Source organism: Myotis daubentonii, chromosome 12 (assembly GCF_963259705.1).
Source record: "Myotis daubentonii chromosome 12, mMyoDau2.1, whole genome shotgun sequence".
Lineage (NCBI taxonomy): Eukaryota > Metazoa > Chordata > Mammalia > Chiroptera > Vespertilionidae > Myotis > Myotis daubentonii.
Window position 1 is genome coordinate 38,137,871 of NC_081851.1, and position 22,778 is coordinate 38,160,648.

General features: G+C 44.0%; 1 protein-coding gene across 3 annotated transcripts; it reads left to right on the forward strand.

The window, feature by feature from the left end:
* The first annotated feature begins 532 nt into the window (after nucleotides 1-532).
* LOC132213248 (ferritin light chain-like) lies at nucleotides 533-16,654 on the forward strand. Of its 3 annotated transcripts, none has more exons than XM_059659533.1 (2): nucleotides 533-669; nucleotides 15,611-16,654. In XM_059659533.1, exon 2 carries the CDS (start codon nucleotides 15,750-15,752, stop codon nucleotides 16,275-16,277), a length of 528 nt encoding a protein of 175 aa, XP_059515516.1. In that variant the 5' UTR covers nucleotides 533-669; nucleotides 15,611-15,749; the 3' UTR covers nucleotides 16,278-16,654. The 3 variants fall into 3 exon arrangements, with proteins under 3 accessions (XP_059515516.1, XP_059515515.1, XP_059515517.1); XM_059659532.1 differs by having other exon boundaries at nucleotides 546-669; nucleotides 15,527-16,654; XM_059659534.1 differs by lacking the exon at nucleotides 533-669 and adding an exon at nucleotides 2,520-2,918.
* Nucleotides 16,655-22,778: the final 6,124 nt, after the last annotated feature.

Below are 22,778 nucleotides of genomic sequence, written 5' to 3' on the forward strand. Positions count from 1 at the left end.
ACCTGACCTGAACTCTGGGGCCTGTAAGCACAATGTAATTTCCAATCCGCCCCTAGTATCTCGGCCATTCCCTGACTTACCTGGGCAACGAAGGCCGGACCATTGTCTGATCCGATTACCTTTGGAATTCCAAACTGAGGGAAGATGTCTTCTAAGATCTTCTTGGCAACCACTGTTATACAGTAAGATCACAATTTTGTTTAACGCAAAAGAAAAAAAGTAAATATGAAGGGAGAGGTGCTGGTATTCATTTTCTTCATCTCCCCAAATTTCCTATAATGAACACTTACTTTGGTAAATTCGAAAAATGGCAAGGTTACAACCACAAAAGAAGGGGCATACAAATCGAGCTTCCCTACGCTACTGAAAGGAGGAAAAGCAGACGGGGACCGCTACGGCTCGGAGGTGGTCCCGCGGCTCCCGCCCCGCGCCTCCGCGAGATGACGTCAGTCACGTCCTCTCGCGTGCGCCGCCGCTGCCGGCCAGCGTGACCGCTCTTCCTCCACCAGGCGGCGCCGCTGGACGTTCTGTGGTCGAGGCTTCGGCGCAGCCGCACCGGTTCCCCCGACACGTCCCCACCTTCGCGTCTTTTCTGGAGAGCGCGGGAAGGCGAGTGCTAGAGTGGTGACGACACTGGGGTTCCCCGCACGGCCCGCGGGGCGGGGCCGGGTACGTGGCGCACGCGGGGAGGAGAAAGGAGGGGTCAGTGTGGCGCGCAGGACCCCGCTGGGCCTGGCCGGGCTGCGCCCGCTCCACGGCCCGCCTCGTGACCCACCGTGGGGCCGAGCCCGGGCCCAGCTGCGGGAAGGTGCTGACGAGGCGGTTCTCGGCGGGGAGGGGCGCCGGCAGCGAGGCTATCGGCTCTCCCGAGGTCGTTTGCCGGCCGGGCCGCCCCCAGGCTCGCCTTTAGACCCGCTTTGGGGCTGGGCACCGACTTCTGGCGCCCTCGGCGACCGCGACCTCACGCGGGTGGGACCAGCCCTGGAGTGTAACTCGCAGGCCCTCGGGGACAGCGGCGTGGCCTCGGCGCACGTGAGGCCGAGGCCAGGCCGCGCCGCGCCCGCCCCATTTTCCAGGCCGCGCGGCCCGCCGGGCGGAGTCGCCGCGCTCCGGGCCCAAGCCCCGCCCTGCCGCGGCTGACGTCATCCTCCCGCCGCCCTAGTGGTGGCCGGGCGGCGCTCCGCCGGGCGCTGCCGAGTGGGGAAAAGCAAGCACGTGGCGCTGGGAGGAAGCCGGGGTTTGACCCCCGGGCCCACCGCTTACTGGCTTCGTCGAGCGGCCAGTCAGTATTTCTGAGCTCCGGTTTTCTCCTTTAAAATACAGAGAGTAGCGTTCACTTCACGGGTTGATTAGTCCGTGCTTAGCACACGGTAGGGGGTCTGTACAAACACAAAAATTACTTTTCCACTTTTTCCTGCTAGGTCCTTAGAGCCGGTTTGCAGTAGCGTTCATCCCTGAGTAATCCTTAAAACAAATGACTTCGTGTGGTTCCAGGTAGTGGTTGTTAATCGAATTTTCCACCACCAGCTCAGTGGCTTTGGAAGAAAAGGTGGCAGATGGCTCATCCCTGACCTGAGGGGTTGAACCTGGGCCTGCTCCGAGTTTAGGGAGGGGTTATGCCTGGAATTCTCTCTGGGCCCCCGCACCTGTGACACTAACGGTCCATTTCTGGCTGGGAGCCCAGTCCAGGGCACACTCTGCCGTGGGGCACCCTTCAGTTGCCTATCCTCTTGCTGCCCTTTTCCAGAATCTTGCACCTCAGATTACATTGCTATGGCCAAGTCGTATTTCCGGTGGAGAAGCTAGCCGCCAGCTGCTAGATGAAGTTGGTCTAACAGAGTAAACAGAAGGCTATCTCCTGGTAGGAAAAACGTTCATGTATGCATTACCAAGTGCTTATTTAGAGGTGTCAAGACCAGTGTTAGGTATTTCACTCAAGTTATCTCATTTGATTCCCACATCTAGTCCTGTGAGCTAGGTGGAATTATCTCTCTATACAGAGGAGGACATTGTGGTTCAGCAGGTAAAATAACAGCCTCAGCAAGGATATGGTAGTGCTCTTGGAGGCCAAAGTAAAGTTCGAGTCCACCTAGTCAGCCCTTCCCAAGAGTATTAGATGCTGAGGACCATCCTAGAGGCTATAAGTGAAGGCTTCCCTCATGTTCCCATGCTTTTGGCCACTCCGGACATTTTTATCAAGGCAAAACTAGGTTAAGTGACACATCCAGGGCAGCATTTAAAGCTCAAGAAGCACTGCCTGTAAGAAAGAGCTATCACCATAAGAAACATCCAAACCTGCAGAGAGTTTTTATGAGTTTGTTTGAGTCAAATTGATGACATGTGCTGGGGAGCAAGATCTCAGATGCTCCAAAGAATAATAGTTTTGCACCTCTTTTATGCATTTAAAATTAAAGAGGGCATATTAGCATAACCAATGGACACAGACACTGGGGCGGTGGGGGCTTGCCTGGGATGGGAATGGCTGGGGGTGGGGGTCAACTGGGGAAAAGACATGTAAAACTTTAGACAATAAAAATATATATACATATACATATATTCATATATAAATATATATGAATAAAAATAACTATAAAAACAACAAATTAAAGAGGGAATGTAAGGAAGACTGTGAGCATGGGAGAAAGCAAAACGCATTGGATTAGGATATTATGTGCTTTCTTAAGGGTGGTTATGTCTTGAGGAGTATTACTTATGGCATCTCAAAGGTGTGTTAATCTAGATGTATAAGAACACTGGGCAAGGCTTGCTTAAAAAGCTTTCACTAAAGAAGCCATAGGCTGGGGCATGACTACCCACCATGACCTGCCCAGTTAGGAATTTATGGCTTATTACAGCATCCGTTTTTCATCCACGGGTAGAAGAAGGGGGAGCAGAGGCAGGAACCCAGTTTTGCCAAGGTAATACTACCCTTGTATTAATGTTAACCTTCCTGTGAGATTACCATGGAAAACTAAAGGATGGTGCCACAGGGAGGAAGGGTAGGATTTGCCAAATAGATACGATTTTAGTAGGTAGAGATGTCAGAGGTGGAGAAGAAATACCCCCTGCCACTACAGTGAAGTTCCCCTCTAGAGATGATGTAAAATATATGGTCATCTGATCTCTTAGCTGTTAAGCCAAAGGAAAAACGTTATAGCAAGAGAGAAGTGGTAGGCCCCAGAGAAAAGGAAGGAAAAATCAACTGTTCAGTCAACAATTTTTTTATTCAATATATATTGAGTATATACTATATGCCAGGCACTGAGCTGGGTCCTGAAGATACAGTAATGAACAAAACAAACAAAAGCCCTATCTTCAAAAGTTTACATTTTAGCGAGGAGAGAAAGACTAAGGAAGGAAAGAAGGATGGAGGGAGGAAAAACTATATAGTATGTCAAATATGCTCTGGAGATAAGGTAAAACGAGGGGTGGGAAGTAGAGAGGATATGCTGAGGTGTTTTTTTCTCCCATTTTTAAGTGAATTATGTGCAAATTAATATAAAGGTAAAATTATACACAGTCTTTGGCCATTTTCTGTGAGTTGGAGCGCTGACCAGTTTGTGACCCAGGAGATACATTTTTTCTGTGAATATAGCTTTCCACTGCCTGGGGAAAAATAAGCCAAAATCTCTGGAGCATTTTCTTCTGAAAGCCAGAAAAGCCAGGTGTGATGATAGAGGAAAAAGGAATTGTATCCTAGGCTCCTAAATATAAAGACTGTGGTTCAAAGACAATAAGTGTTGATCTGGTGAGATGTGATAGAGCTAAGCAAAAAAGAGAAAAGCAGAAGTAGAACCTGCCCTAGCCAGTTTGGCTGAGTGGATAGAGCATAGGCCTACGGACTGAAGGGTCCCGGGTTTGGTTCCGGTCAAGGGCGCATGCCCAAGTTGTGGACCGATCCCCAGTAATGGGCATGCAGGAGGCAGCTGATCAATGATTCTCTCTCATCACTGATGTTTCTATCTCTCCCTCTCACTTCCTCTCTGAAATCAATATATGTGTGTGTGTGTGTGTATTTTTTTTTAAAGTGGAACCTTCTCAGCTCCTTTTCCTGACCAGGGTGTAGGAAGGCAGGCTTTGAGACAGGGTGGGGCTTCCTGTAGAATCTGAGGAGACCACATGTTTTCCTCAGGAGGTTCCCTATTCATAGATACATGAGGAGACTGGAAATAGTGAAGTTGAGGGAGGGATTTCAACTTGCCCACCTTATCCTCCACAGCATTATTTTCTGAACCAAGAGTCTCAGAACAATGTTTATCATACTCCTTCTTGGTGCCAGAGATGAAATTGGGACACAAAAATATTAACATTCTGAACACATTTTGATGGCTTATGAGTGTATTAGGACAGAATGGTATAAGGAAGTAGAAGTTTGAGGTTGAAGAGAGAAAGATCAATGTGGGACAGTATTAATACTAGTGTTAACAGATAACACCCATTGGAACAAGGCCGAGAAGTGTACAACAGCTGCAGAAGTCTGCACTGACCTACAAGGTGGAGTCCATGATCACCTATATTCTCTTTGAAGCTGGGGAAATGAGAATGGAGCTTGTAGCTGAAATTGGCTCAGTGAGTTACAATTCCTGGCTTCACTTGCCACCTTCCTGTTCCTCTGTTAATAAGATGAGGGAATTCCTAATAGAAAGGGAAAGGGGGACTTGTGTTCTTGGCTATTTCTGATGCTCTATAGCTCTGTCCTTGGGCAAGTCTCTGTACCACTTGGAGTTCTGGCTTTTTCTTCTGCATAAGAAGGACTTGAATTAATCTCTGTCGGTCTCTCAGACATTCTGCAAAGCAAGAAAGATGGGGGCCCCTTTACCAACCCAGCCTGTTTGTGTGTAAGAAAGCTGGTCACCTACAGGTAGTTAGGTGTCATCCTTTTTTGAATTGTGTTTTCCTTTTTGCTTCCTCTGCACAGAAGAAGCAGTGGGAATAAGCATAGGAAAAGTTCTATGGGGACCTGAGAAGTGGCATCTCGCCCAGCTTTATAGTCTGAGTCTATGATTTAGAAGAATCTGCAGGTTAACCAGTGTTTTAAAACATTTTTTTTTATTATTGATTGATTTGAGAGAGATAGAGGAAGGGAGAGAGAGAGAAAAAATCATCAATTTATTGTTCCACTTATTTATGGTTGATTCTTGTATGTGCCCTTACCAGGGATCGAACCCGCAACCTTGGTGTATTAGGATAATGCTCTAACTAACTGTGCTACCTGGCCAGGACAACCAATACTTTCTATATGTGGTCAACAGTGCACATGAAAAATCATAAAAGTAACCATACACTTTGATCTAAAAATGGCAGCCTCCTCTCTCTTATACAGTACAATGTGCCAGTCCTATAGTCACCCACTTCTCTTCACCTACACTGGCACTACCTCAGTTTAGCCAAGTGATGGCGAACCTATGACACGCAAACTCATTTTTTTGGTTGATTTTTCTTTGTTAAATGGCAATTAAATATATAAAATGTCAAAAATACAAATCTTTGTTTCACTATGGTTGCAAATATCAAAAAATTTCTATATGTGACACGGCACCAGAGTTGTTAGGGTTTTTCAAAATGCTGACCCGCCGAGCTCAAAAGGTTCGCCATCACTGGTTTAGCCCATCTTCATCTCTCACCTAGATCATTGCAGGTGCCTACCTGGTTTTTCTGCCTCCATTTTCACCCTCTTCAAGTCTTCCCCCAATATGCCTGTCTTTTTTGCAAACCTGGTTACCTTACTCCCTTGCTTAAAAACCTTCAGTGGCTCCTCATTGTCTTCAACTAATATGTATCCATCATTAAGTCCCATGAAAGACAAAACAGACATAGGGCCCTGCCTTTACCTTAGCATGACAATAAGGGCCTGATCACCTGGTTCTAATTTCCACCCCATCCTCTTTCACCCTTTATTCTCCATCCACACTGAGCCATGTGAAGCTCTGCCTGAGCCATATTTTCTCTCTCTTCTCTGTACCTTCACACATGTTGGTTGCACTGCCTGAACATTATTTCCTTTCACACTTCCCCTTGATAATGCCTCCTTACTCTTCAGGTATTCAACCCAGGCATCACAGTGTCTGGTTATTCTTCCCAAACTTTCTGTGTGCCACCATGCTTGAAACAAATAGGACATACAATAGTAAGAGCAGTACCACTATGTGCAAACACTCATCATAGTGCCTTACTGTAACGGTTGGTTTTCTTGGCTCTGCACCATTAGGCTGTGAACTTCTCAAAGACCGGAAATTTTTGAATTCCCACACCTAGCATATTGCTTGAAACCTCAGGGGTGCTCTATGAATATTTGTTGAATGAGTAAATGAATAAGTTAATGAATGGATGAGTGCTCTGTCTGATCCTGAGCTTGACATGGCAAGCCTGGCGAACAGGGCCCTCACCTACACCCTTGTTTTAATGGATCCTTTTTCATCCTGTGGTTCCCCCAGGGAGACAGCATATACTGTTCAGTGTATAGTCTCATACTGTTTTTTTTTTAAAATATATATTATATTGATTTTTTTACAGAGAGGAAGGGAGAGGGATAGAGAGTTAGAAACATCGATGAGCGAGAAACATGGATCAGCCGCCTTCTGCACACCTCCTACTGGGGATGTGCCCGCAACCAAGGCACATGCCCTTGACCGGAATCGAACCTGGGACCTTTCGGTCCGCAGGCCGATGCTCTATCCACTGAGCCAAACCGGTTACGGCATAGTCTTATACTGTTTTACTGAACTGAACTGTCTATGCTGTACAACAGTATTTGGCAAAGCCCATGGGCATTGGGGAACTCAGGCAATCTTCAGAGTCACAAGCAAAATGGGGCTTGCCACTGTACGCAGTAATGCTTGTGCCGAGTTTGTCACATCCTTATGACAAATTTGGTCCAAGGCTGTTTAAGACAAGGCCCTGTGTGCTCAGAATCTGTGCATGGAGCCTTCACCAGGCCCATAGGTTCCAATGTTTCTCTTCACCTAGAAAAAAAAAGTGACCTGTCATTAATGGGAATGGGTAATTTTCATGCCATCTTTTGAACTCTCCTTTGCAAGCTGATGGATTCCTGAGATTTTCAAGGACATGTTCTGGCAGTTTCCCATCTGTCATTTATATTAGTGACAGAACTGTGTTTCAAGCCAGGATGTCCTGAGAGGAAACCTGAGTAACATAACACCTTCTTCCTGCTGATGTGTTTTGTGTGGATATGTGGAAGCCACAGTGGTGCAATAGCTTCTTGCTGCTTTTTACAGTCTGTGATGTTCATTATCCTCATCCTGGTTGGGGTTTTCCTTTGAGAATAAGCCAGTACAGAATGAATCCTGTAGTATTATTCCTGGTGACACTGTACACATGTAATAGAGAATGGACATGCAGTCTCCATGCAGCCTTCTGCTCTGTGTTCCCAGCAAATTTAACAACACCTGATGGTTGTGTTCTAGCCCAGCATTCTCGGGGGAGGTATATGGCACAGTGTTAGACATCTGAATCCCTGCCAAGCTCATCACTGCTGAGAGAGACTTGCTTTTAGACTCACATATGATTTGCACAAAACCTTTCATTGAACACACTTGGCATACATCTTAAATTTCCTGCACATTAGCCAAGGAGTTCTAACTAATGAGAGCTGAAAGCTATGACACTGTTATTAACACCCTGAAAGGTTAGTGAATCTTATGTGGATTACGTTATCTAGAGTTTGAACCATGGCTATAATGTTTGCAATATAAAAATTATTCCCGAAACCTTAAAAAAAGGGAGAAAGCCATTCCTATAAATCATATTTCTGACACAGCTAATCATGAAAATGTTCATAATTTAGTGAGTGATGTAGTTGATACCTTGCAAATGGATTTAAAGAACAAAATGAGTCCAGAGACATTTATGAGCTGAAGGTACCCTAATAGGATTGTTAGGGGTTGGGAGCAGGATCTGGGTCTCATGTTTGTTTCAGTACCCAGCACAGGGCCTCAGATGGCCATGGATACATAATAGGTGTCTATTAACAGTCACTGAATTACTAAATGGAAATTTACTGGGGCTTTCTGTGCTGCTAGACTTCACACATAAATAGACCTGCTTTGTGGAATTCTTAGCCAGAGCAGATATTTTATGAGAGCTGTCAGTCCCAAGTTGATTGGATGGACAAAGTGAAACCACGGGATTGTGTTTTAAAACCAAATACTCTGCTAAATTGTACAACTGGGATGTCCTACTTTGGGTAGGAAGTTGAAAAAAAAATTACCTCTAACTTGAGGTTTGTAGTCTTAGGAAAATACAGATTTTTTTTTTTTTTAAAGACACTCTAATGAGCCCAGCAGGCGAGCTGGCAGGAAGTCAGACTGCGGTCCTTGCCTGAGAGGATGACACAGGCCAAAAGAGAAAAATAAATAGAAGGCAGCCAGAGCTAGTACAGCATTTTGCAAAGTTTTGCCGAGCTTTCCAGGTTTTTCTGAAAAAAGGAAGAAAAGAAAGAGGGGCAGGAAGAGGATAGGTTAACAGCTGGCTTCAGAAACGCTGACAAGTGGATTTGCCTATTGCCTTTGTTTTTCTAAGTCAAGGATAAGGGAAGAGGGTGTGCTTGGCCTGGAGCTGCTCCCTGGCAGAGCAGACTTCCTGGCCTGTGTGCTGCCTTGGTTAGAACCACCTAAGGCAGTGGTTCTCAACCTTCCTAATGCCACGACCCTTTAATACAGTTCCTCATGTTGTGGTGACCCCCAACCATAAAATTATTTTCGTTGCTACTTCATAACTGTAATTTTGCTACTGTTATGGATCGTAATGTAAATATCTAATATGCAGGATATATTTTCATTGTTACAAATTGAACATAATTAAAGCATAGTGATTAATCACAAAAACAATATGTACTTATATATGTGTTTTCCGATGGTCTTAGGCGACCCCTGTGAAAGGGTCGTTCGACCCCCAGGTTGAAAACTGCTGGCCTAAGGAGTCCAGAGGCCTGCTACCCTGTGTGACTCCTTGAAATGGGGACACAAACTGCCCTCCAGAGATGTCTTGGAAGAGTGGAAAGATCAGGAGTTTTGTTTCATTTTACTTTATTTTGCTTTTTAAATGTTTATGTGTATTTAAATAGGTAATTCATTTGCATGGCTTAAAACTAAAAAATACATTAAAGATATATAGGGAAAAGTCTTTCTGCTTCTCCTGTGCCCCATCCGCCTATTTCCTCTACCCCAAATAGATAACCCTGTTATTAGGTTTTGGTTTATCCTTCTAAAGCAAATATATACTCTTCCTTACTTCATTTTAACATAAATGGTATGATGCTATACATAACTTCTGAACCTTGTTGGGTTTTTCCCCCACTAACAATTTATCTTGGAAACAAAATAGAAAGCATTCTCATTTTTATTTTTAAGGTGCAGAGTTTTACAGTGTAGGTATGTACTGTAACTTAACTGGTTACCACTGAGGGACATTTAGGTTATTTCCAGTCTTTAGTATTACAAATAAGGGCATGGACTTTAAAGACAAACGTGCCGCCCTAACTGGTTTGGCTCAGTGGATAGAGCGTCAGCTCCAGACTGAAAGATCCCGGGTTCAATTCCAGTTGGGGGCACATGCCTGGGTTGCAGGCTCGGTCCCTGAAGGAGGCAGCCGATCGATGATTCTCTCTCATCGTTGATGTTTCCATCTCTCTCTCCCACTCTCCCCTCCTTTCTGAAATCAATAAAAATATATTTTAAAAAAAGAAAGATGTGCCTTCAAAACCTAGTCCTGATGCTTATTAGATGATTGACTTGGGGGCCTTCATTGCCTCATTAGAAAAACAGGGATTATTTTATGTTTTTATTACCTGTCCCATAACATTTCTATGAAAGATTATGTGGACGGAAGGGTCCATATGCTAACCTGACAAGGTCAGGGAAGGTCTGCATGGCGGTCTTGCAAACTCAGAGACCTAAAGTAACCACAAAGGATGGTCTGAAATTACACTAACTAAAAGCAGTTGTGGTGGGTAGTTACATCCTAGGCCAGTATCTTCACTGACAAGGTCAACCTTTACCTTAACTGAGCCTATCTGTCTTTTTGCATTAATGATAACATATCTTTGAAATGTCTGGGTAACTTGTAACTTCCCTTTTTCCATACCCTTTGGGGCACAACCTAATGTGCCTAAGCACCAGGACAGATACCACAAATTCCTTCATTGTTATTGTTAACATGTTAATTGTTGACGTAACTATCCCCCACCTATGTATGTGTCTCACATTTTACTTTTGATCCAGTCCCAGAGGTTTCCCGGCTTTGCTTTCTCCCACCTCTCTAATCTATCGCCAGTGGATTTCATGTAACCCACCTACGTCTCCTCCTTTGATTGCAATATATAAAAATAGATGGAGCCCTGACTGGTTTGGCTCAGTGGATAGAGCATCGGCCTGCAGACTGAAGGGTCCCAGGTTCGATTCTGATCAAGGGCATGTACCTTGGTTGCGGGCACATCCCCAGTAGAGGGTGTGCAGGAGGCAGCTGGTCGATGTTTCTTTCTCATCGATGTTTCTAGCTCTCTACCCCTCTCCCTTCCTCTCTGTAAAAAATCAATAAAATATATTAAAAAAAAAATAGATGGAAAAAAACGCCATTCTCTGGAGCAGTGGTTCTCAACCTTCCTAATGCCACGACCCTTTAATACAGTTCCTCATGTTGTGGTGACCCCCAATTTCATTGTTACAAATTGAACCTAATTAAAGCATAGTGATTAATCACAAAAACAGTATGTAATTATATATGTGTTTTCTGATGGTCTTAGCCGACCCCTGTGAAAGGGTCGTTCGACCCCCAAAGAGGTCCCGACCCACAGGTTGAGAACCGCTGCTCTGGAGCATTACCCCAATCCATTGAGATACTGCTGTCCAGCAATTGTCGACAGTTTGGCTCAAATAAATTTACAAAAATTCTTTACAGGTTTGAATGTTTTTACGTTAACATTACAATAATGTAATATGTAAAATACTTAAGAAATACAAGGTCTCAGTGAAAACAATATACCTTGCAATTGGGCATAGTAGAATTTATCTTTTTAAAAATTTTTATGTATTGATTTTAGAGGAAGAGAAGGAGAGAAAAATATTGATTTGTTGTCCAACTTATTTATGCATTCATTGGTTAATTAAAAAAACTTTTTTTTATTGATTTCAGAGAGGGAGAGAGCAACAGAAACATTAATGACAAGAGAGAGAATCATTGATTGGCTGCTTCCTGCATGCCCCTGCTGGGGATCGAGTCTGCGACCTGGGCATGTGCCCTAACCTGGAATTGAACTGTAACCTCCTGGTTCTTAGGTCGATGCTCAACCACTGAGCCATGCCAGCCAGGCAAATACAATTTATTTTTTAAGAAGAAATAAATGTTTAATATTTTTAAAAATTCAGATTAGCAAAAAAGTATAGATTGCCTATAGTTTTTACCACTCAAAAAAATTACTGCTGGGGGTAGAAGGATTGAGCAAAAAAAAAAAGAAAAAAAGAACTAAAAAAAAAAAAAAACCCGAAAGCTACTGCTAACTTTTGACCTGTGCCTTTCTAGTTATTACTCTAACCAAATGTGCATTTAACATAAAATTCTGAGTAAAATGGTACTATACATGGTATTATGTAACCTGCTCTCTTCAGCTGACAGTGTATTGCGTTCATCTCTTCATGCCATAAAATATTTTTCTCGTTGTTTTAAATGACTTCATAGTATTTCATCTTACAGATATAAAATAATTTATCAACAGTTCTCTCTGGGTAGACATTTTTATACATAAATATTTAATCTCTCTGGAATTAATTTTGATACATGGTATGAGGTAAGTAAATAACCTAAATCTTGTTACAAGTGGTTAGTTGTCCAACATCCATTATTGAATAAACCGTCCTTATCCCACCAATTAGAAATTTTACATTAACCATATTCTAAACCCTTATATATGCATAAATAGATTTGATTTTAAATTTTTATTCTGTGGACTAGCTTCTTTATTCTTTTTGTTGTTAATTCTTACCTGTGGATATTTTTTCCATTGATTTTTAGAGAGAGTGGAAGGGAAGGGGGGCGGGGGAGAGAGAGAGAGAGAGAGGAGAGAGAAATCAATGTGAGACACATGAATCGGTTGCCTCCTGTGTACATGCCAACTGGTGCCAGTGATTGATCTGTAACCCAGAAATATACCCTTGATTGGGAATCGAACCCAAGACCTTCAGTGCACGGACTGATACTCTAACCACTTAGAAACACCAGCCGGGGCCTGGCTTCTCTATTTTTATACAGTGATTACAATTTGGTTTTCTATCCTCACCTGAGGATATGTTTTTTTAGAGAGAGAGAGAGAGACATCAATATAAGAGAAACATCGATCCTCGGGGTAGATAGTGTTAGAATTAAGTTAAATTGTAGGACACCCAGTCAATGTCTACTGAGAATTAGAAAATTGCTCAGTGGTTTTGAGAACACACATACACACACACACACACACACACACACACACACACACACACACACTGAAATAATATTTAGTTTTTCCAGGCAAATCAGAATGTTTTTCTAGTTATTCTTTTAGGTTTTTAGGTAAAGTTTGGTAGTTTTGTTCACAAAGGCTCTGCATGTTTCTCATATAAGAGTTTTAAAATTTATTTTACCATTATATATTTTAAATAAATTTTACCTTATTTATTTTATTTTTATTTTTAATCCTCACCTGAATATATCCTTTCCATTGATTTTTTTAGACAGTGAGGGGGAGAGAGAGAGAAACATTGATGTGAGAGAGACACATTGATTGGTTGCCTCCTGCATATGCCCTGCCCTGACCAGGGCCAGGAATAGAGCCTGCATTTAAGGTATGTGCCCTTGAGTGGGAATCGAACCCGTAACCCTTCGGTCTTCTGGCTGATGCTCTAACCACTGAGCACTGGCCAGGGCTTACTTTATTGATTTTAGAAAGAGAGAAATACATTGATGTGAGAAACATCCATCTGTTGCCTTCTGCACATGGCCTGACCAGGGATCAAACCCACCTGGAGGTAGGTACCCTGACCAGGAATTGAACCCATCATCTTTTGGTGTAGTGACAGTGCTCCAACCAACTGAGCCACACCCACCCTGGCTACCATTATATTTTTTAGCTATATATTATTGGCATATAGAAAAATCCTTTTCTCTTTTAATTTTTTAAATTGATTTCAGAGAGGAAGGGAGAGGTAGAGAGAGATAGAAAACATCAGTGATGAGAGAGAATCATTGATCAGTTGCCTCCTGCATGCCCCACACTGGGGATTGAGCCCGCAACCCAAGCATATGCCCTTGACTGGAATCAAACCCAGGACCCTTCAGTCTGCAGGTCAACGCTCTATCCATTGAGCCAAACCAGCTAGGGCAATCTTTTTATTTTCTAACTAGGGGCCCAGTGCACAAATTCGTGCACCTTGAAAGGAACTGTGTGCCAAGAGGCTGCGGTGAACACAGGGGTGGGTCTCAGCTCATCCTCCACGCCCTCACCCAGCCCCTCCTGCCACGGCCCCCAGTCCCTTGTCCCCTGGCAGCCCCGCTCCCACCACTGCTGCTCCCACGCTGATGTTGCCGGCTCTGCTTCCACCCACTGCTGGCATCAGCCCCAATTGCTTCACGCCGTCAGCCTGATGGGCGATTAGGGCCGACAGCCACTGCTCGCACCCGCTGACGATGCCAAGTGATCAGGACTGGCGCCGGGTGCCGGCTGCGGGTGCCAGCAGGGCCATTGCTGGCTGCGGGTGTGAGAGGCAGCTGCCGGCCCCAATCGCCCCTCAGGAGCAGGGGGAGGTAGAGAAGCCCTCAGGGACGATTAGGGCTGGCAGCCGCTGCTCGCACCTGCTGATGGTGTTGAGCAATTGGGGCCGGCGCTGGGCACCGGCAGTGGGTGTGAGCAGGACCGGCGCTGGCAGTAGGTGCAAGCCCTGGGCTGGACTGCGGCATGTGGGAGCAAAGAATTTTCAGCAACCACCAGAGGGTTGCCCCAATGACAGCGACCAGTGCCCCGCCTTGGTCTGGCGCCCCCACTCACCTGCTCCACTATCCTGCCGCTGCCGCTGCCTGCCATGTTCTATGCTCTGCTGCCGAAGCCTGCCATGTTCACGTACTCCCCTTGGTGGTCAGCACACATCATAGCAACCGGTTGTTCGGTCTATTTGAATATTAGTCTTTTATTATATAAGACCATTTTATAATTGTGATATGCGTAATTATGAATTTGCCTATACTAGTGGTTTTCAGAAAATTTTCTTGTGTTTTTAGGTGAAGTAGCATATCATCTACAAATAATGATACTTTTGTCTTTCAAATATCTAGAGCTCTTATTTCTATTTCTTTAGTGGCTAGAATTTCTTTCTTTTTTTTTTTTTGGTGGAATTTAATCTTTATTTACAGGAGACTGCAAGATATGAAATTCCACATAGAAGAAACTCACTGAGAGTAGAAGCTTCATACAGTATGTACAGTTTGGAACTGTTCAAGTATAGATTCGTTGTAAAAAGTGCTACAATAACAAACCACATTTAAAAAGAGTTCTTAGTAGAGAAACAGTAAGACGTACTTATACCAAACATAGTACACAACAAACAACTTTATGCCTCAGTTGTACAATCTAAAAGTTAAAGGTCCCAGGAGTGCCATCCTGAACTTGGAATGTATAATCTTCAGAGGTAGTTTCTGGCACAACATTTTGATCTTCCTCTTCCTCTACAGAAAAATATTTCTCAATCAAGTTTAGTGACGCTTTGTACACCGACTCATTTTCATGGTTTTGTAGAGCTTCAATTTTGTCCAAACCTCCACATTCTTCAATCATTATACTTAGTTTCTCAGTTTCACCTAGTTTCTCAGCAGCCTGAAATATATTTGAAATGGCATCCAGAATAACCAGAATAATTTTGGTATCTTTCGCAGTTAAGAGGTTCATCAGTGGTTCTATTATGCAGAATTTCTAGAACAATGTTTAAAAATAGTGCCCATTCGTTCCTTGCTCTAGACTTGACTTTAAAGGAATAACTCTAGAATTACTCCATTAAGTATAATCAGGCTATTGGTTTGCAAACTTTTTTCTTCTTTTTCTCCATCACCATTTATTCCCTCTATGCCCTCTTCCACGCCCCAACCCCACCAATCACCACGCTGTTGTTCATGTCCATGAGTTCTTTCTCTCTTTTTTTTCTTTTTTGCTTAATCCCCCCAATTCCTTAACACCCTCTCCCACCACTGGTTTGCAATTAAAAAAAAAAATGTTTTTGTTGGTTTCAGAGAGGAAGGGAGAGGGAGAGAGAGAGAAACATCCATGATGAGAGAGAATCATCAATTGACCACCTCCTGTACATTCCCTACTGGGGATCAAGCCTGCAACCCAGACATGTGCCCTGACCTGGAATCGAACCATGACCTCCTGGCTCATGGGTTGACGCTCAGCCATTTAGCAACACTGGCTGAACTTGTTTGCAAACTTTTCTAACAAGATTTTATCATTTTTCTAATCATAAAAAAGTTTCCTATGAATTGCTTTTGCTTCTAGATTTGAAATTAGACCAGTGCTACAAAGAAGAAAAAGTAGTCGCAGTGCACTCAGAGGTACCGGATCTGTCTCTTGCTTCAACAGTGTTTGGACAGAACAGACCCAGGGACTCCCCTTCTTCCAGCCTCCAGCCACTTTCCTGCGTCTCATTCAGTCACCGCCTTCAGAACCACCTCCAGGACACTGGTTTTTTTCTACCTTAATTCCTTATTGCTAAACAACCATGAGCTCCCAAATTCATCAGAATTATTCCACCGAAGTGGAGGCTGCGGTCAATCGCCTGGCCAACCTGCATCTGCAGGCCTCCTACACCTACCTCTCTCTGGGCTACTATTTCGACCGTGATGATGTGGCTCTGGAGGGTGTGGGCCACTTCTTCCTCGAGTTGGCAGAGAAGAAGCGCGAGGGCGCTGAGCATCTCTTTAAGTTGCAAAACAAGCGTGGCGGCCGCATTCTCTTCCCGGATGTGAAGAAACCTTCCCAAGATGTCTGGGGCAAAACTCAGAATGCCATGGAAGCCGCCCTGGCCTTAGAGAAGAACCTGAACCAGGCCCTTTTGGAGCTGCATGCCCTGGGTTCTACCTGTGCAGACCCTCATCTCTGCGACTTCCTGGAGAACCACTTCCTGGATGAGGAGGTGAAACTGATCAAGAAGATGGGCGACCACCTGACTGACATCCGCAGGCTGGCTGCCCCCCAGGCTGGGCTGGGCGAGTATCTCTTCGAAAGGCTCACCCTCATGCACGACTAGGAGCCTTTGGAGCCCAGAGGCCTTACAGAGGACCCTCTGCATCCCCCTGTTGTCTTTGGCTTTTACTTGAGCCTCTTCCTGAAACTACTAGCCATTGTTTTAACCCAGGGGTCCTCAAACTGTGGCCCGTGGGCCACATGCAAATATAAATATTGTATTTGTTCCCGTTTTGTTTTTTTTACTTCAAAATAAGATATGTTCAGTGTGCATAGGAATTTGTTCATAGTTTTTTTTTAAACTATAGTCCGGCCCTCCAACGGTCTGAGGGACAGTGAACTGGCCCCCTGTTTAAAAAGTTTGAGGACCGCTGTTTTAACCACTCTGGAGCCCTCTCCAATGCATTGGACCAAATGAAACAAAGTTTTTTGCAGCAAAAAAAAAAAAAAAAAAAAGTAGTTAAATCTCTTTTTCCTGCTTTGTTTTGCCTTGCTTACTAGATTGTTACTTCTAATACTTAGACCCAAGCAAGAGAATCACCTACTCTGGAAGCTATACTTTAGAGGACCCCACATATCACAAACACATAAGATATATAAATTATTTAAAGAACTCATGAAGCCCTGACCAGTGTGACTCAGTTGGTTGGGCATCAAAATTTTGCTGGTTCAATTCCTGGTCAGGGCAAATGCCTGGGTTGTGGATTCAATGCCTGGTAGGGGCATGTAGGAGGTGGCTGATTGAGGTTTCACTCACACATTGATGTTTCTCTCTCCTCCCCTCCTCTCTCTCAAAATCAATAAAAATAATAAAAATATATATTTTAAAAAGTGGAATTAAAAAAATACCTCATGGAAATCTTTGTCATTCAGGACCTGATATTCAGTGCCCACTCAGTCCCACTCATAACATCTATTTTTTTAAAAATATATTTTTTATTGATTTAAGAGAGGAAGAGAGAGAGAGAGAGAGAGAGAAACATCAATGATGAGAGAGAATCATCTGTTGGATACCTCCTGCACACCCCCTACTGGGGATCAAACCCGAAACCCCAGCATGTGCCCTTGACTGGAATCAAACCCGGGACCTTTCAGTCCTCAGACAGATACTCTATCCACTGAGCCAAACCAGCTAGGGCATAACATCTATTCTTATGACAAACTTTCTTCAGCTTCCAGTAACCAGGGCCTCTCATTCTAAGATCTTGCTCTTTCTACTCTATTTTGTTGCTACTCTACATAAGATTCTCTCCTAGAGTATGGAAGATGCAGTGGGAAATCAGCTTCTCTTGTCCTCAAGTTTACAATTCACCAGGAGAGGTAAGACAAACCAGGATATGTCGGTCTCAGAGAGGTATATATTGAGGGCTGTGGTTCTTTAGAGAAGAAGAAAAAATTCCCAACTATTGGGGAGAAGAAAAGGCTTCACGGAATAGGAAAGGTTTGGGTTGGGCTTTGATTTGGATCAGGGAAAATAGGAGTTAGAGAGGCATGTTAGGCAGAGCAAACAGCCTGAGCAAAGAAGGAGAACATAGTGGTTCAATTTGACACTAGGGCCTCAGGAAAACTAGAAAATGTGGGAAAGGACAGGGCTGTTTTAATGAGGTCTTGGATGTCAGGTTTTGGATTCTGCATTTTATTCTGGTGAAAATGGTGAACCCCTGAAGACTTTTCAGCCAAGAAAAAGACATGCAGGGAGCTCTGGATTAAAAAGAGGGAAAGGCTGAATCATAGAAACCAGACAGGGAACTAGTTAGTTCAGGAGATACTCAGCCAGGGTGGTGGTAGGGATGGAAATGACACATCTGTGGGACACAGCACGGCTGTAGAATTGATTGAAGTTGACCATTGATTGGCTGTGGAAGGGCAGAGGCATGAGTAAGGAGTCCAAAAAACCCCAAACATTTTTACCCTGGATACTTGGGAAAGGAGTGTTTCATCGGTATAAGCACTGAAGTCAGAAGGGTAAGGTGGTGAGGAGGAGTGAGGCAGGTTGGGGTGGGGGTGATGGAAAGTTGGAAAATTTCTTTTTTTGACCTTATGAATTGAGTTATTGCAACATCTAGGTAGAAATAACTGGTCAATTGGAAAATCAGTTTTGAAGGTTGGGAGAGAGTTTTAGATTGGGGGTAGGATTTAAGGGACTGTTGTAACTGGTGATACTGGTATTATGGGAGTGAAGACATGAAGGACAAAAGAAGACCAAAAGAAAAAGCCTTAGGAGATGTCACCTTTGAGAACTGAGAGGGAGAAGTAGAAGTGGAGTAGCCAGGTAATGGGGAGATCCTTTGTGAGTGACAAACCTGAAGGCAGAGACCAGGTGTCTTACGCTCGTGTTCCCTGAATCCAATACTGTGCCTGTTGTACTACAGGCGCTCAGTGAATGTTTGCTGATTGAATAAACGAATGAATCATAAGAGAGAAAATATATCCAAAAAGGAAAAGGATTTTCAGAGGAAGGTGGCTAATAACATAAAAACTGCTGACAAGAAAAGGGCAATGTTGATAAATAAGAGGCCCTTAGCTTTCTCACTCGTCTTTTTCACAAAGCTCAAGAGATCACAGGAACATGGTCCAGGTCAGGCAGAGGGTGACGGCAACTCTCAAGTAGAAGGGAACTCTCCAGGGAAGAGGTGGGCTCTAAGGACATTGGGCAGCTGCTGTTGGAGAGGACACCAAACGAGGCCTGGTACTTTCTGGCCCCACTCCAACCCTCCTTTTCTGTATTATGTAGTTGCCAGTGTGTGGGTACTGGGCCCCTCCCTCTGAGTCAGGAAAGAATAATTTCTAATTCTTTGTCTGACTAAAGTGAGGGACCTGTTTTGGTTTCTTTTAATGCTGGACTGCTAGCGAGTTGAGGAAGTAGGAAACACCCTCTTGTAAAATCTGGCCTTATATGGAGTGGGGCAGGTTGGATAGAAAAGGCTGACTTGCCGAAACCGGTTTGGCTCAGTGGATAAAGTGTCGGCCTGCGGACTGAAGGGTCCCGGGTTCGATTCCGGTCGAGGGCATGTGCCTGGGTTGCGGGCATATCCCCAGTGGGAGATGTGCGGGAGGCAGCTGATCGATGTTTCTCTCTCATCGATGTTTCTAGCTCTCTATCTCCCTTCCTCTCTGGTCAGGGCACATACAAGAATCAACCAATGCCTGCAAGTGTGGTTCAGTGGTTGAGTATCATCAACCTATGAACCAGGAGGTCATGGTTCAATTCCCGGTCAGGGCACATACCTGGGTTGTGAGCTGGATCCCCAGTGGGGTGTGTGCAGGAGGCAGGCGATCCATCTCTCATCATTGATGTTTCTCTCTCTCTCCATCTACCTTCCTCTCTGAAATCAATAAAAATACAATTTTATTTTTTAAAAAATACATATGTTTATTGATTTCAGAGAGGAAGAGAGAGGGAGAGATAGAAACATCAGTGAAGAGAATCATTGATTGCCTGCCCCCTGCACGCCCCCTACTGGAGTTCAAGCCCGAAACCCAGGCATGTGCCTTTGGCCAAAATCGAACCTGGGACCCTTCAGTCCACAGGCCAACTCTCTATCCACTGAGCCAAACCAGCGAGGGTTAAAAATACATTTTTTTTTTTAAAAAACCAACCAACGAATGCTCAAGTGGAACAACAAAAATTGATGTTTCTCTCCCTCCCCCCATCTCTTTCCCTCCTTCCCTCTCTCCCCCTTCCTATCCCTCTCTCAAAACAATTAAATATTTTAAAAATCACTTCCGATGTGTCTCCTGTTTTGAATTTCCGATTCATATTTCTCATTTGCAAGCACTTCCTACATATTGAAAATAACATTTTGTTTGTCAGATGTGTTCCAAACAGGTTTTTCCAGTTTGTCCATTGTCTTTTAACTCAGTCCCTCTGGAATGTCTCCAAGCCACATCATCTGATGGTAATTCACTAAGTAATCACAATTTACCACTAATAATCAACATTTACTGAACATGTTCTAAGTGCTTCGTGTGCCATTAATCCTCACAATCACCCTATAGATTGAGTACTGTTAGTTCTGTTTTACAGATGAAACAGATAAAAGGGTAATTTGCCTAGTCACCCAACATAGTAAGGGATGCAATATGATCCCAGACCTGTCTGACACCCAAGCCCCAGGTTCCAAGTCTGTGCTGTCCAATACAGTGGAAAGGTAACTATTAAACACTTGAAATGTATGGCCAGACGAATTTAGAAGGCCAAATATGAAAGAAAGACTAGGAGATATATAAAATTATTAATTTTAATTACATACTAAAATATTTTTAATACATTGACCTAAGTAAAATATTTTACTGTTTCTTTTTTTTGAATGTGGCTACTAGAAAATTTAAAATAGTAATCAAGCCCTAGCTGGTTTGGGTCAGTGGATAGAGCGTCAGCCTGCGGACTGAAGGGTCCCGGGTTTGATTCTGATCAAGGGCATGTACCTTGGTTGCAGGCTCTGGCCCAGGCCCTGGTCCTGGCCCGTGCTGGAGGCAACCAATGGAGGTTTTTCTCTTACATCGATATTTCTGTCTTTCCCTCTCTCTTCCACTATCTCAAAATCAATGGAAAAATATCCTCAGGTGAGGATTAAAAAAAATAGTAAATTATATTTCTATTGACAGGACAGTTCTAACCACTTTCCTACACTGCCATCCTTCACTTAGGCCAGTGATGGCGAACCTTTTGAGCTCGGCGTGTCAGCATTTTGAAAAACCCTAACTTAACTCTGGTGCTGTGCCACATATAGAAATTTTTTGATATTTGCAACCATAGTAAAACAAAGATTTATATTTTTGGTATTTATTTTATATATTTAAATGCCATTTAACAAAGAAAAATCAACAAAAAAATGAGTTCGCATGTCACCTCTGACACGCGTGTCATAGGTTTGCCATCACTGACTTAGGCGAAGACAGTCTTCATGGCCCCTTGAGTCTTTTCCAATTATATCACACTGTTGGCTTCTAAATTTGTTATGAAACTAAAACCTCCCAGGTTTTAAAATTTTTTTTATTTTTAGGTGAATTAAAATCATCCTAGGACCTCACTTCTTTTTTTTTTTTTGACCAATATAAAAGTTTAACAAAAGTTCAATGTGAACATGGACAGGACTCGATTTTTATATTGTAGTAAAACAGGTGCTGTGGAGAGGGGACATGGTGAATGCAGCCATTCTTTATACTCATTCCAAGGCCTCTAACATGCTGATACTATTTCCTCCTATTACAACCACTAGAGGCCTGATGCATGAAATGCATGCAAGAGTAGGCCTTCGCAGCCCCGGCTGCAATGGCCGGTCCTCACAGCTCCAGCTTTGTTGGTCATTCAGCTGTTTGGCTGTTCCGTTGATTTGCATATCATGCTTTTATTATTGTAGGTTCCAATATTCTATTGCCCACCAGTTGCTATCTCCACACTTCATCAATGTATCACAAGATTCATTAAGGGATCAAATCTCCACAGTATTCCTTGGACATGTCTGCCACCATTTAATTTCAATGATAACTTATTGTTCGTAAATTTTTTTAACTCGGCAGGGTGAGTTTATCTCATGGTCTAAACGAGCTCAAAGATAGCTCCAAACGGAATTTGTGGCCTCTTATGCTCAGGACCTCACGTTCTTGAATATTTTCAGTCCCCTCCACTCTTCCTCATGTATGACCAGGTTTTGTCACCTTGTCATTAACCTCATCTGGATATTCTCCAGTGTATGGCTTGTCCCCCTCAATCCCTCAGTGTGGGAACACAGCCATTGCAGATAACACAGAAAAGTGATGCCCCCAAATTCATTGAGCCAGAGCGTAGAACGATGGTTACCAGAAGTCCAGGCAGAGTTATTATTTAATGGGTACAAAGTTTCAGTTTGGAATGATGGAAAAGTTCTGGAGCTGGATAGTGGCCATGGTTGAATGTACTTATGCCACTTTAACTGTACACTTAAAACTGATAAATTTTATGTACATTTAGCAACTTTGTAAAAAGGAGTGAAGTTATAAAACACATTGCAACATAGATGAACCTTGAAGACATTATGCCAAGCAAAATAAGCCTGACACAAAAGGACAAATATTATATGATTCCACTCACAGGAGATAACTAGAATGTGTAAATTCGTAGACGGGAAGTAGGTCACAGGTTACCAGGGCTGAGGGGAGGGGTAGTAAAGAAAAGGAGGGAGGGCAGAGAGCAATGGTTGGGTTGGATTAGAGCCTTTTAGCACCCGGGACAGATAAGGGCAATCGGTCTCCTGGAGGCGCGTGCTTGGCCCCAGCGCTCTCCGCCCAAGCGCAGGGGCTTTGTCTGGGCGGAATGCGACGCGGAACCACTGGGTCGGAGATGGTGGCGGGGCCCCGGATCCGGGCCAAGTCCCTCCGCCTGCTCGCTCCGGCCTGTCCCTCAGCTCCGCGCGCCCCGCGCCTGCCCTTTGAGGCGCGGGCGGCGCATTGCGCCCTCCCCCATCGCGCCATCCTCCTTGAACAAAGAGCTCAGAGAAAGCCTGCGCGGCGCGCTGCACACGCCTGCGCTGCCGCCCACGGATTGGAAATAACCGGCAGCGGCGTGGCTGCGGGGTGGCCCTGC

What these genes read in the sequence shown, in the direction of transcription:
- LOC132213248 (XM_059659533.1), top strand. Translation starts at nt 15,750, where the DNA reads ATGAGCTCCCAAATTCATCAGAATTATTCCACCGAAGTGGAGGCTGCG.